The sequence below is a fragment of the Eleginops maclovinus genome, chromosome 9 (assembly GCF_036324505.1).
Source record: "Eleginops maclovinus isolate JMC-PN-2008 ecotype Puerto Natales chromosome 9, JC_Emac_rtc_rv5, whole genome shotgun sequence".
In the NCBI taxonomy this organism is placed as follows: Eukaryota; Metazoa; Chordata; class Actinopteri; order Perciformes; family Eleginopidae; genus Eleginops; species Eleginops maclovinus.
In genome coordinates, this window is record NC_086357.1 from 16,154,469 (window position 1) to 16,168,184 (window position 13,716).

Consider the following 13,716-nt stretch of genomic DNA (forward strand, 5'->3'; position numbering starts at 1 on the left):
TGTCATCTCTTAACAGTGAAATAATTGCTCAATCATGCATGAGTATTAGCTGCAGTGATATCAGTATATTTGCCAGTGTGATGGTTCTTGAATGAGTGTAGCAATAACTAAATTCAAAGAGGCCGAAGCCTTCCGCATTTAATGCAGAGTGAATTTTACCCGATTGGTACTCAGTCCTAGGCTTTTGGTGATCTGGCGGTCCTGTATTTCCCTGAACATGGGGAAACATGATGAAGAAATTGCCGGATTACCAAGCTTTGCTTCTGGTATTTCTTTTCATTTCTTTTCTCTTCCTCTGATCTGAGTTGCATTTTAAGACATGTATTTACTACTTGTTGTAATGGGAATATGTGCAGGAAGTCAGTGTCCTCTAGGACATTTGATCAAGACACATGGGTATTAATTGAGAGGATAGACAAGACCACTAGAAATGCAGTGGTTAGTAGATAATGGCTACAGCATGATTTCTCTAACCATTAAAATGCTCATTAAATTTCTGAGAAAGAGGAATATAAAAAGAACTCAAACCTTATCCTGGTCTTTGTTCTTTAACCTCTTCGATGCCCCAGTGCAGCCCTCTGGTATATCCAGAGTCATAATGAAAATAATGAATCAAAAATATATTCATCTAAGTCTTATCTCAATTGGTTTATTAATATATCAGGCTACTGTACATGGCTGGCTATAATCTTACATTTCTGAGTTGCATTTGTCTCATTGGTCAAAATATACAATTCCAAAGATCTCCTTCCCACAGGTGAAAAGAGTTTCATTGTGGTTTTATAATTTATTGGGTCTTATTTGAGTAATGAAAATGTACTGTATGTACAAAAATTACAAATACTTTGAATGAGAACTGCGTTTTAATCGTAAAAACCTGGATTTGCAAGTCAGATGACTAATGCTTCTCCTTTTTATTGTTCTTTTTACAGAGGACCTACTCCCACCAGGCTTCCCCAACATTGACATGGGTCCTCAACTCAAAGTGGTGGAGCGCACTCGAACAGCCACCATGCTCTGTGCTGCCAGTGGCAACCCTGACCCAGAAATCACCTGGTATAAAGACTTCCTACCCATTGACCCAAGTGCGAGTAATGGGCGAATCAAACAGCTGCGATCAGGTATGGAATCCGGAGCATTATGTTAATGTTGTTTTTCCCTTTAACAAATTTGAGCTTTTCTTTGATTACACAGGACATTTTGTAACAGTAGTTGTTGTTTTGTACTTGCAGCTAATGTGACTCCAGTGCCCAGTGTTTTTGACCAAACCTAATTGGATAATTAGAGAAGTGTCACTGAAAGTACTTGGAATTTTTTGGCACAAGTACTTATTTATTGCACAACTGGAAACCATATAATTTTGAGGTGGACCTGATTTTAACTTTAAGGTTGCAGTACATCTGAGAATCCTCATATGAAAACCTGAATTTACCAAAAGTGAAGAACTCTGATCAAGTTGAAAAAAAAGGTGTTCAACTATATTTAAAGCATTTACAAAGCAGTTCATGGGGGCAAGCTATATTTTGTAGAGGACAACCTGAGAAGCATGCAGCAGTGTACATTTAATTGATTATAGCCATTATACTCTCACCATGAATCATAGTGCAGAAAATATGTTGTTGAAAATTTCAATTGAGGTTAAAAATATCATCACAGAATATCACTGATTTGGGTCAAATACTTCCCAATAAGCCAGAATTGTGTCATAGAAGACAATGAGAGCAAAGCCAACATTCTACTGACACTGAAACTCAGTGGTGTACATGTTGTCTGGTTCCCATTGATTTAACCCCGCTGAGAGGCCCAGTAAAGCAAGGCCTAATTATATTGCTAATTAAATGCAAGCCCTGGAGTAGCCGTGGGCAATAAGGGGTAGATATTTTAGGTCGATGATTTGTTACCATTTGAAAAATCCAATGACTCCTATTTGATTTGCTGCTGCAAACGTAAATCAGTGTAGACAGCATTAAATAAAGAGTCTATTGCCAATGAGTCCCTGCCCCAGTTGTGGCCCCCATGAGCTGTACACTCACAATAATTACTTTGTCATCTCATTATTTATGTCTTGCCCAGTCTAGAGCTCCCTAAGATGTTTTTATTTTAGAAGTGTTTTATATTTAGTGCAAAGGTTTAGGGTATTTTCTGTCTCTAAAAACGTTGTTTCTCGGTTCATATTGGCCTGATGATCTCCTCTGGGGATGTAAGCTCTTCCCTAAGGTACTTTGGAGAATGCTATCAGCTAGTGCTGTATACTTTAGCTTGAGGATAAAGAGCCTGCACAAGGGACTCTTTGGAAGAGAGTTCTAATGTAAATGTTGTCCCCTTAATCTTTTCTTTGTGCACTGCAATACTTCTCTAAAACAATTAAGGTCTTCGGAATTGATGGTGCAAAGGGGTTTTCTTGTAAACTAACCAAAGTTAAGTTAATCGTAATTAGGTTGTAATAATACACAATTTTACCCTACAAATTCTAAGACCAAGTGTTAGTCGAATACCATGTAAAAGAATAGCAGTGAATATTTTACATTTAGATTTTTGGAGAATTATTTCATTGTAGATAAATAGGTGTTTAATTTTGAGACTGCACATCAAGTTACTTTCTTTAGGTTTTAAATAGTCATCTTTGGTCGGCTTGTTACCTGTTAACCATTTATAGATGAGGTTGTGCTTTGTTACGCCTCAGGGGATGATATGACAAATGAATGTATCTTCTGTGTTCTAACCTCTCTATCATCTGTCTTTTTCTGTTTCATGACTTTGTCAATTGTCTTTGTATGTCCTGTCTAACCGAAACACACTGATGTTTGGTTGTCTCTATCTATATGTATTTTGTCTGTATTTGTGTATGAAACTCAGATGTGTTTCACATTGCATAGTCTTCAACACGTTTCATTTGGCTGTGAGCCATTACTCGATAAAAATAAAACATTTCCCAAAAGTTTACCAGCCAATAAAATAAACAAAAAAATAGGATTAAAGATTTTTTAATTACAATTGACAGCAAAATGGGTACAATATCTGCCTTTTATTAACTTTATAAATTGCAAATATAATTCATGTTACATGACTTGAAAATGCAATGCTCCTTTCATCGTAACTCATGATAAAACTGCTAAAATGAGATGGGAAAAAAGACCCAACTAAACTGTGGTCCCTTAAATTCTTGCATGACATTCAATTTCAACCTAAACCTAAAATGAACTATGTTGTTCTTCCCCTTTTCTATTTACTTTCCTCTTGCATTGTCATTTTCAGAATCCTTTGGTAAGTGTCTTGCAAAGCAGAAAAAGCCCACCCACTCTCCTTGAAGCAGATGGCATACTACTTTCCAAAATGCATGCATCCTCTGCGCTCCCCTCACCCTTGTCCTCTTTTACCACTTGTTCCCTATGTTCTGTTTCCATTTATGCTCAACCTTTACTTTTGTTTCACCCACAATCCTTATGCCAACTTTATCCTCTTTCACCCCCACACTGGAACTTAGAAAGGCAAATCAAGCACAAGCAGCAGCACAAGGGTGGACCCTGGTTAGGTATAACATCCCACCTTTAAGCAGCACAGTTTTTATTTATATGGGGAAAACCTGCTGAGCATGTCTTTTAAGACAACATCCTGCTTCACATTAATGCTCATCTGCATAGTAACTGTACTGCCTGGTCCAACCACCTTTTCTACAATATTCTAGCAACTTTACTGGACCACCTGTGGTCATAAGTACCTTGTGCAAGGTTACGCAACCATTTTCTCCAAATTTAACATTACGCTCTTTCTCTCTGCTGTGTTGCAAGACAGCAGGCTTTGGGGAAATAATTGAACTCTGCTTGAATTCAAGACAATTATTTCGTGCAGTCGTAATCTACAGTATATTTTTGGGCTTCGTGCTGGGACATATAGCAAACACAATCCTCCGAAAATGCACTGTTGTTTATATTCAAGGGTGAACAATCAAACTTTACAATGCAATAGCAGTTTTGCTGTACAAAAATACCCTTGAAAAGTGAATCAAAAACTGAGAGGGTCTGAAAGAATCTTGAGTTCATTCCAGGTAAATGTCTCTGCAGGATTGCTGTATGGCTGAACTCTCCATTCCCACAGTTGGGCTGGGTCAAAACTCTGGTTTTGGCCAAATATTTTCCCAGGAGAGAACTTTCTTTTCTTGCCAAATTGGCACACATCTGCACTGGCCTACAAATCTCAACTTCAGGCTTTATTGCCAATGCTAAATGATGAGGGCTCAAGTGATAGTTACAGTTGGCGACATTTTGTACTCCTTCTGACTTCTTGAACTACTTGTAAAAATATACCCAGCCACTTTAAGCTGGGGTTTTTTTGCTTACAGGTCAAACTATGTGTGTTTGTAGGAGGGCAGAAAAGGAAAGTACTTTTATGAAGAAAACACTTTTTTATATCCAGCAAAATTATGTTAGATGAATTTAGGAATATTTTATGTTTTTATTAATTCAATAGTTTTGCCAAATGTATTTGTTTTTTCTTAGTGCTTAATGTTTTTATTATTTGACAATTTCTTAAAAGTAAAGTACTTTCCTTTTGTTTCAATACCAAGACTCTTTAAGTTATCTCTGGGAGGTTTCCTTTTTTCTGCAGCCCTTTTGGTTTAATGCTCATTCAGCAGCCATGCAGGATTTATGCTAATGAGAAAAAGGCCGGCGTGCTCAAGCCCCATACAGTAGACTGCCGTCTTTTCATGTCCTCAGCACTTTGAGTAGCCATTTTGGATCTCACTCATAGAAATCCAAATACAGAATGAAAAGGAACATTACTTTTGACAGGCTTTGAAGGGCTGTCTTCTGATTATTCTGTTGATCAGAATGTTGTTAAAAAATAGTCCTCTCTACTCTTTTACTTCAGGCACACTCTCAAGTCAATATGGGTGACTCTGATATATGCTCTCCCAAAGATGGTATAGTAAAAATGAGGGGAACATGGGAAGTGGGTTCGAAAACACGAGTTATCAGAACATACTCCAGGTACTGCAAATAAATCCCCCACCTGTGTCATGTGACTTTCACCTCATCTTATTTTGAAAACCAAATCAACAATCAAATAGTTGTATCAAACGTAATCATTAAAAAAAATGTATATATGAATAAAACAATTATAATAGTTTTGTTGTCCAGGACGATAGAGCAATATTTGTTTTTTAGATTGCTGCCTAGTTGGCCGACCCGTTCTTTATGAGTCAAACCATGCTGTGCTGGCGGGGCAGTGATATTTGCATCAGGGACCCCTGAGGAGCTCCTCTAGAGATGTGGAGGGAGCTTGACATTTCTCCCCAAGTCCCTGTGGCTGCAGACCCCAGGCCCTCGCTGGCCTTGTCAGCCAGAGCAGATTAACCAGAGAGACAGTGAGAGGATTGTGAGGAGTGCATAATTATAAAGATTAAGGTTCTCTTTTTTAATATAAAGGTTTAAAAACTTGACCCGACATTGGATGGCTCCCCTGACAGACACACAGCTTCATGTACATCCCACTGTGTATCTTGCACAGTTCAATTGTACTTAATCTAACATTTGCAAGAGAATGATCACATTTGTTGACATCAAAGCTGCTCTGCAGGGAGTGGCTAGCAGCTCTGCAGATTTGCTAACAACAGCCAGGTTTTTGTTGAGACCTGCTGTGACTGCACTAAGATTGCAGGCGGGTGTCTGTGTTGATGAGAAGGTCAGCCAGACGCCCTCTGGAGGGTGGTCAGACTTTGACACTTGGCCAATCACGCAAACCCCATCCGACTCAGATGCAGATGGGCAACATCTCTGGCCAGATTGCCTCTGGACAGACTACATGCCTCAATAATATTTTAATATATTCAGAGGGTGGTTTAACAAAACAGCTGGGGTGTACGGTGGAGCAAATAATGCCGCATTAGATAACACGAGGAGGTCGACAGCCCATTGAGATATATTTAGGTCATTGTCACCCTAAGCAGATCAACCCCTGGTTGTCCATAGCTTAGAAGTGGAGCTTATGGCCATTAGGTTATGTGCCTGTAGTACAGGTGGATTTGCCAATATAATTGAATACCGGCTACCTAGCCTGCCTGGTCAGATCCATGGTTAAGTTTCAATTATATCTTTTCATGCTGCTTTACTATTCAAATATCAGAAGTTCCAATGTCCTGTGTCATTCATATCCTTGTATTTTTTTTAAAATATTTTTGGGTTGAACCAATTCCTTTGAAATTAAAAATCTCCATCTTTTATCCCTCATCTTCCCTTATTACTTTCCTCTCTTTTTTTCTGTCCCTCTTTTGTCGCGCAGTCCTCCAAAGGTCCAGATGTGATGGCCTTTTCCTTTACAAACCCGCTTATTAACATTAACCTTATCCTAACCTCAACCTAACTTTGACCTTAACCTCACCTAACCTTTAACTAGTAACCCCTTAACCCAAAACTAAAAATTCACCACAGCTAAAGCAAAATATACCAACAGCTAATGCGGCCTTTAATGAAACTCTAACTCAATAACAGTTTAACCTTCCCAGAGCCCTGTCCTTTGTCTTGTGATTATCTATGATTATGTGGTCTCTAAAATCATGCAGAAATGATTCAAATGTCACGTTGTTTTGCCTGGTTTTTCAATGAAGCTAAGCTAGCTCTGTTGCAAATGTATGCATTTAATATATTTTAGTGTGGCTAAACAGAATAACAAGACTTTGTAAGTGATAAATATTTAAGACTAAATAAAGAGCAATGCAAAATATATTTTTGACTTATATCACACAATGTGGGATTAATAATTAAATTGTAAAATGTGATTATATTTCTGAATGAAAAGTCAGTATGGCTAATCACAGGAAATGCTCACCTTATAAACATAAAGTATAACAAAGCACTGAACTGATTTGTTTAATATTATAACGGTATACTATGATTGACATTTTTAATAAAGTGCACTTAAACACTGTGTAACAAAGTGTAAAGCAACTTTAAAGAAACAAATTAAATCCACTTGGGTACATTGCAAACCAGGCAGAGCTTGAGTGATATCCTCCTACTTGCTGGTATCACAACAGACTCCTCTCTATGTAGAGCTGAAACAATAATCCGATTAGAAGGTATTGAAATCGACATCCCACTGCCCAGCCACACACACCCCTAAATGTACTGTGTAGGACAATTGATGGCGCCACTTTACAAATTAAACCATTTGTTGGTTCAGCTAGTTGGTATAATTCCAGTTCGCTGTATTCAACTTGCATGAATGCCTGTACACACAAGGGCCAAGCATGAAATGTCAGGTTCAACGGGCAGTGCGTAACCTTACCCTCAGCTCTTTGCCTTGGTGGTGCCCTGCTGGCACTCTCAAGGGATGGCCATGGGCACGTTGTAGCCATTGAGTCATCCTTAGACTTAGAGAGGGCGACTAAGAGAAAGGCAAGAGGGAGGAAACTGTGGGAAAGACGGAGACATACAAAAACTCATGCAAAAAAAGAAATGGGTATAAAGAGACATGAATGGAGGCAAAGATAAACTAAGAAAAGAAAAAGAAGATTTAGGAAAGACACTTAGAAAACAATGAGGGAAAGAAAAAGCGAAGAGAGGAAGGACAGTTTAATTCTTGGCAGAGAGGGGGTTGCAGTTAAGCTGGCTTCCCTACCTACACCCAAAGCACTGCCTATAAGGGATGCTTTTTAAATCACAGCAACAACTCAGGCTACTTTTAAAAGCCCACCAGCCACTTTCTGGACAAGCTCAATATTTTATTGTCCTAATGGGACATTTGGCTTGCAGTCAGGCATGTAACACAACACAGCTCACAATAAACAAAGAATAGGGAAACATACAACTCTCAGTGAAGTGAAAAAATGTAAAGGGCCATGGGATTGAATGACTAGGGGAGGGAGGAAGCTTGGGTTGAAGAGTTTCTCTGTCACAGTTTAGCAGGTTTACGACCTGTAGGATAAATAAGAACTAAATTCTGTTTGATTTGACTTGTGGTTGCCTGAAGGTACAGCCTGAAATCACCAGAGATTTCTTCCCTTAGCAAGTTTGATTCATAGTAATGTAGACACCAGATAAAGAATAGAAGCACCCTAACTTGTTTTACTGATGGTTAGTTGGTAAAAGTCACTGGAGCTTCAGGTCAAACCTCTCTTGATTATTTTACCTGGAGTTGGAGCCATTTTGAAATGCACGCAAAGACTTTGAGCTTCTTCAGCTTTGCCGCTGACTTCATATCTCCAAGGCAAGTTGTAGAATAAAATAAAAAAACTATAAGGCCCTTTAGTGTGCCAGCATATTCTCGAGCTTTTCATTCCTTTGTGATACCAGCAATTGGAGGTGTTGTTGGTCATTTAAAAATAAAAATCTCTCAAAACCCTGTAAGAGATTACCTAATGGTTTGATAATCTAATTCCAAAGATCCACCTTCCAACCCAAATAACTCCTAACCACTACTAACATTAACGCTGAACTAAACTGATGTTGTGTCTTCGTTTTTGTGTCTCCTCCAGAGGGTACCCCGATTCGAGGTAAGCTGTTTAACACAATAAAAAGAAAGGGAAAAATAAACTTTAAAGTGCATTAAACCAGACATAATCACTCCTAACTACACCTAACTAACTAAACAGTGTCATATGGGCTTTTCCTCTTTAAAAAATACATACTTCTCTATGTCCACTAACATTAATATGTCGTCTGTGTTTGTGTTCTGTGTTCTCTGTACACTGTTTTGTGAGCGTGATCACATGTGTTTCACTTTCTCATGCCACATGTCATCATTGATGTGTAAGTTTTCCACCCCTGTGAGGATTCTGTGTATGTATCTATCTCCTCCACATCGTCAGTGTCACGAAACTGATGTGCAATTTAAATTGGGTTGCCGGATTGTTTGGATAAAGGATTTAGAAGGTTGAAGCAGGAGGGAGGGATGGTCTGCTTTATGCCTCAAACATTTAAATAGTTTGGTCATGGACATGGAGCTGATGGGTAGGGGAAAGGTAATAGGAAATTGTTGGGTGGGAAATGGTGGTGTTTTTGTTGACAGGGCCTGGCTATTGAATACTTGCAACTATAGCAACAATATGTCTTCTTTTCTGCTTTGATATCCTCCTTATCCTTCCATTCACTACCAGAGCAAAAGCCACATTGTGTAAGTGAATGCTCTCCAATCACTTCCATGAGGCCCTCACTGTGTGTCGGAAAAAAACTGCCTCTCATATATGCCCTTTTTCTCCCTTTTACTATGCGGAGCAACAATGTATAAAATCAAAACTATGGAGGATGCTGTGTGCAGTGGTTGCATTTTCAAAAGAGAAAACATCCTCTTACCATACTTAAACTATTTCTTAAATTAATGAAGGATGAACAGGAGGATGTCAAGGTGAAAATGCAATAAAAGAGCGTGAGCGTGGCTCCGATGAATCATATGATAGATTTGTCCAATACTTCTTCCTTTCCACCTCTATTTTTTTACATTTCCCCGGACGGTTTAACTTCACTTGTAATCATCCACCAGGCTTTGCTGCTGAAGCACTCTCTCCCACTTCAGTGTGATAGCGGATTTATGTGTTTGTTGTAAAATGCTTTTGTTCTACAGGTTGAGCAGGTAAGTGAATAACTCAGTTTGCCCTGTTTTCATGGGGACAAGATAAATACTCTTAGTTTAATGTTTCAGTTTTGTGCAGCAAAGGAGGTTATTGATTTGAAGATAAAGCTCCTACAGTACAGTTAAGGTTCCCCATCGTCAACCATTTCATACAAGCCACATGTAACAAATCTCAAAACACAAGCATGTTTTCAAAAATATGCCTAAACATTTGAAGAAGATACATAAAATAAAAATTTAGGAGAAATAAAGATTAGAAGGCGCTTGTTTATCTCAAGGATTCATAAAGTGCATCTTGCAAAGCAGCATCAAAGCTTATTCCCAACATAAGAAATATACATTATTTTTCTTACTTACAAAGCCACCCAGGTGCTGGCCTAGAGGTAAGTGATAGGTAGAAAGGTTGCTGGACTCCCTACCTGCTTCATTACTGATTTCATGGGAGCGTTACAAGCCACCAGATGGGCACTGACAACAATGGCGTCACACGTGGGGCCCCATGCTGGTGCGATCACAGTGTAATGACCTTGGGGTGGTGGCAGAGCGTGCCCGACTGACAGGATACAGACAGTATGAAAGGGAGACAGAGAGATAAGGGCATTTACATACTTTGCTGTCGTGTATCCAAAGTGGATGTCATCTCTTATTGTCGTTGTTAAAACTGAAGATTCTCAACAAAAATACTTAGTTCCTAAAGTTTATACATGATGTGATAATGGTGCTGTGAAAATACAGTGTTGAACTTGGTCATTATAGTTTGCTTGCTATGTTCAACCTCTGTTGAAGTTTTAACATGACAGATTTTGCCTGAAACATTTCTCAATTGCCTAAAAATTGTATTATAATTAGTGTATGGTAGTGATTATTTATTTTTGCAATGTTTTAGTAGAAATATATTTGAAACAGTTCGTTAATCATTGAGTGAGGTTAAAGTATAGTATCATACTTACTTCTGAGCAAGTCTGTGAGTTAAAGTTATGGGCTGGAAAGGTTATCATTTTGACTGTGTAACCGGTTATACAGAAAGGTGCTAATTTGGGGTTTTAATTGCACAGTTGAGCTTTAGTGAGCAGTGTAGGGATGTGAGGATGGTGAGGATCGCAAAGGAAGAGAGGTGATAAGAGATAAGAGAGTTATGAGAAAGGTGAAACCGAAAATGAGAGTTAAAATGATGAAGAACAGTGTTCCACTGCAGCCTGAGTGGGCTGCTAAAGAAGCAAAACGGAGGGAAAGAAAGAGTGAGACTTGGCCAGCCATTTTGTTGATCGCCTAAACAAATCAATCAAGACCCGCTGGAGCACACTAATTGAATTACACAAATGGTACCGGAGGGGGGTACACATAGTGAAGCTGCTACAAAGCAACAACGGGGGTGGGTAGACCACTGCTTCAGGCACTTTCTGAAATTAATCATCCATCATTGCCCCTCCTTGCCTTTCTTTTAAACCCTCATCTGTCCTTCTGTTTCTCTGTGCTTGTCTGTCTCTTCAAGTCCTTTTTCCACTCTTCTCAAATTGTTTTGTTCTTTCTCTCTCCCTCTTATAAATAAGTCTCTCTTTCCACCCCTTGTTTTCTCTCAAAAACAAGATTGACATGGTGATTTTTAATATTAATTTTTAGTTGAAAATTATACATTTTCTTAAATATTTCCTGTTAATGTACTGCATCAGAAAGGGCTTTGACACTTTGCAAAGAACTGTTATGGATTGGAAGTAGTGAAACAGCTCAATGTTCCTAAAAGAACCATGGAATGCTAACTTTGACTAAAGTCAACATGACCTGTTTACAGAGGATCTGCTCTTAAATGCCTCAATACATGAATGCCTTTTCCAGAATCTGAGTTGGCCTTCAAATACATGTATTTGTTGAACTATGCCCAGGTAGTCCTCTTTGTTATCACACCTTGGCACCTCAGTGCTCCCCATCAGATCAGCCTGAGGCCTGCAGCGCTGTTAACCAGGGCAGCTGCCACAGCTGGGACAAATGTTCCAGACCCCACTGCCCATTACTGCCTTCTTTATGGAATGGATGAAGGCAGCGAACATGCTGCAAGACAGTCAGGGTAGCGGTGGAGATTGGAAGGTTGTGTGTGTTGGTGAGCTGGGAGGGTCATTTTGACTGAGATGGAGACTAATTGGTCCACATGGAAGTGTGGTCATTATTATCAGGGACTTTATTTTCCCAGCTCTCTCTTTTCTTCTTTTAAATCTTAATGATACAGCATACATCATGGAATAACACAGCCAGAAAAAAATGCCACTGATCTTTGCTCCTCTGACCCAGAAACCATGAATTATTACTCAGTAGGAGCAGTACTTGTTGGGGTTTATGGATGGTTGGTGTGGCCTGGAAGTGGTGGTCTCAGGCTAAATAAACATCAGCTCAAATAATGTCCTTTTTAGGTGTCCTTGTGCAAGATGACATAGTAGTCAGTAATTGCAGGTCAATCTCACAATTTAAGAAGAATTCTTACAATGTAAAGAAATAAAAACTCAAGTACTGCAGCACATTACCATATATTTATATATATATATATATATATATATATATATATATATATATAAATATGTATATGAAACAGTAAGTCAAAATAGTTATTATTTAAAGTTAAATGAGCCATGCTTTTGTTGACCATGCCATCTCTCTCGGAAAGCAGTATCTGTGTCATAAGCTGTATTAATGATTTATATGAAATCAGGCAAAACACGTATTTGGTGGTTGTGATTGTAAAAAGACTTCATAGCTGAAAACATGCTATTAAGCCTCATACAGGAATAACAAAACAAATCTTAATCAGTAAACACCCATTGTGTAAACAGACGTGGTACCTGTTTTTTTTTGTTTTTTGGCGCTTGTGAAAGATAATTTTGACATTCATTTAATTGGTTGTTTTTTTTTCCTTTCCTGATGAAATGAAAATAAATGGCATTGGCCACTCAGAGTCTGGTGGGCCACAGGCTGGCAGGGTAGTCTGAGCATAATTATGCGAAACAGAGAGTGCAGTTATATTCACAAGACACAAGAAATTGGTAGAAAACATATGCTTGTGAAAAGGGGGTCATTTGTTGTGCATGATGCTGCTTGAGTTGGGACATCCTAGAGGTCTTTTGTCTTTAAATTCAAACATGTTTGGACTTTACAAATGACCTGGCCTGGTCACAAAATAGAAAGAAATGTTGTTTATGTAAGGAGATCATAAATGACATAAATGGAAATACAATAAATTAACCTCTTTAAGATTTTAAAAAGACAAAGCTTGTACTGGAGGAAAACATATGAGAATGGAAATGATGAAGTGGGCAGAAGAGATATGCTCCCACTGTGTGGCACAACACATGTAATAACTGCGGGATATTGCATCGCTGCTATGTGTGAATCTGACGGAGAGAGGAGCATAAAGCATCTTAAAATAGAATAAAGTTGTGATTTCTCTGTTGCTCTCCCCTCTTTCTCAATCTCTTACCTTTTATGTCCCTCTCCTTCTGGCCTTCTTTCATCAAACATTTGTTCACGCAGTTTTAATGTATTCAGTCTGTGCAATTAAATTTGTCAATATCACCTTGATTTACAAGAGGGTTCGAAAAATGTCCTATCCCTCTTTTCTATTTTACATTTTTGCGACAGAATTAAAGAAAGCAAATTAAGTTTAGAAAGTAAGAAATATAAATGAAAAAGAATACATCTCCATTACTCCTTTTCACTCTCTCCTTCTTGCTTCTCCTGTATTCAGCTAGCAGAGTTTAGAGTCTTATGTGTTCCTCACAACCCTCCTAAATAATAGCAATAATACGTAATGAAGCCAGTAGGGGCTTGGAGACAATAAATAATACCCCCTAATGAGAAAACTCCACCAAAGAATTAGAAGAGCAGACGAAACTCCCTAAATTCCCCTAAAACACTCTCTTATTTCTCTCCTCGCTCTTTCTTTAACCAGGAGGTACACTTCACAGCAGCCACTGTTTGTCTTAATTGGCTTTCAATTAATGTTGCTTGGCTCAATATCTGTCACCCTCTGCATATCTGTGGTTGAGTAATGATGACCTTCAGTTGACATTTGTTAAATATTGTTTAAAGTAAAATACATGTTGGAAGCGTTTAGCACTGTAGACCTTGAACAGTTGACATACACACAGATGAGATATGAAATGT

At 38.5% G+C, this 13,716-nt stretch overlaps 1 protein-coding gene across 4 annotated transcripts in view; it reads left to right on the forward strand.

Moving 5' to 3' along the window:
* ptprsa (protein tyrosine phosphatase receptor type Sa) overlaps window positions 1-13,716 on the forward strand; it is a 208,169-nt gene that overhangs the window by 119,655 nt on the left and 74,798 nt on the right. For all 4 annotated transcript variants that reach the window (XM_063890864.1, XM_063890865.1, XM_063890866.1 and 1 more), the window contains one exon: window positions 933-1,121. In XM_063890864.1, coding sequence (XP_063746934.1) covers window positions 933-1,121 — 189 coding nt within the window. The remainder of the gene's footprint in view (window positions 1-932; window positions 1,122-13,716) is intronic.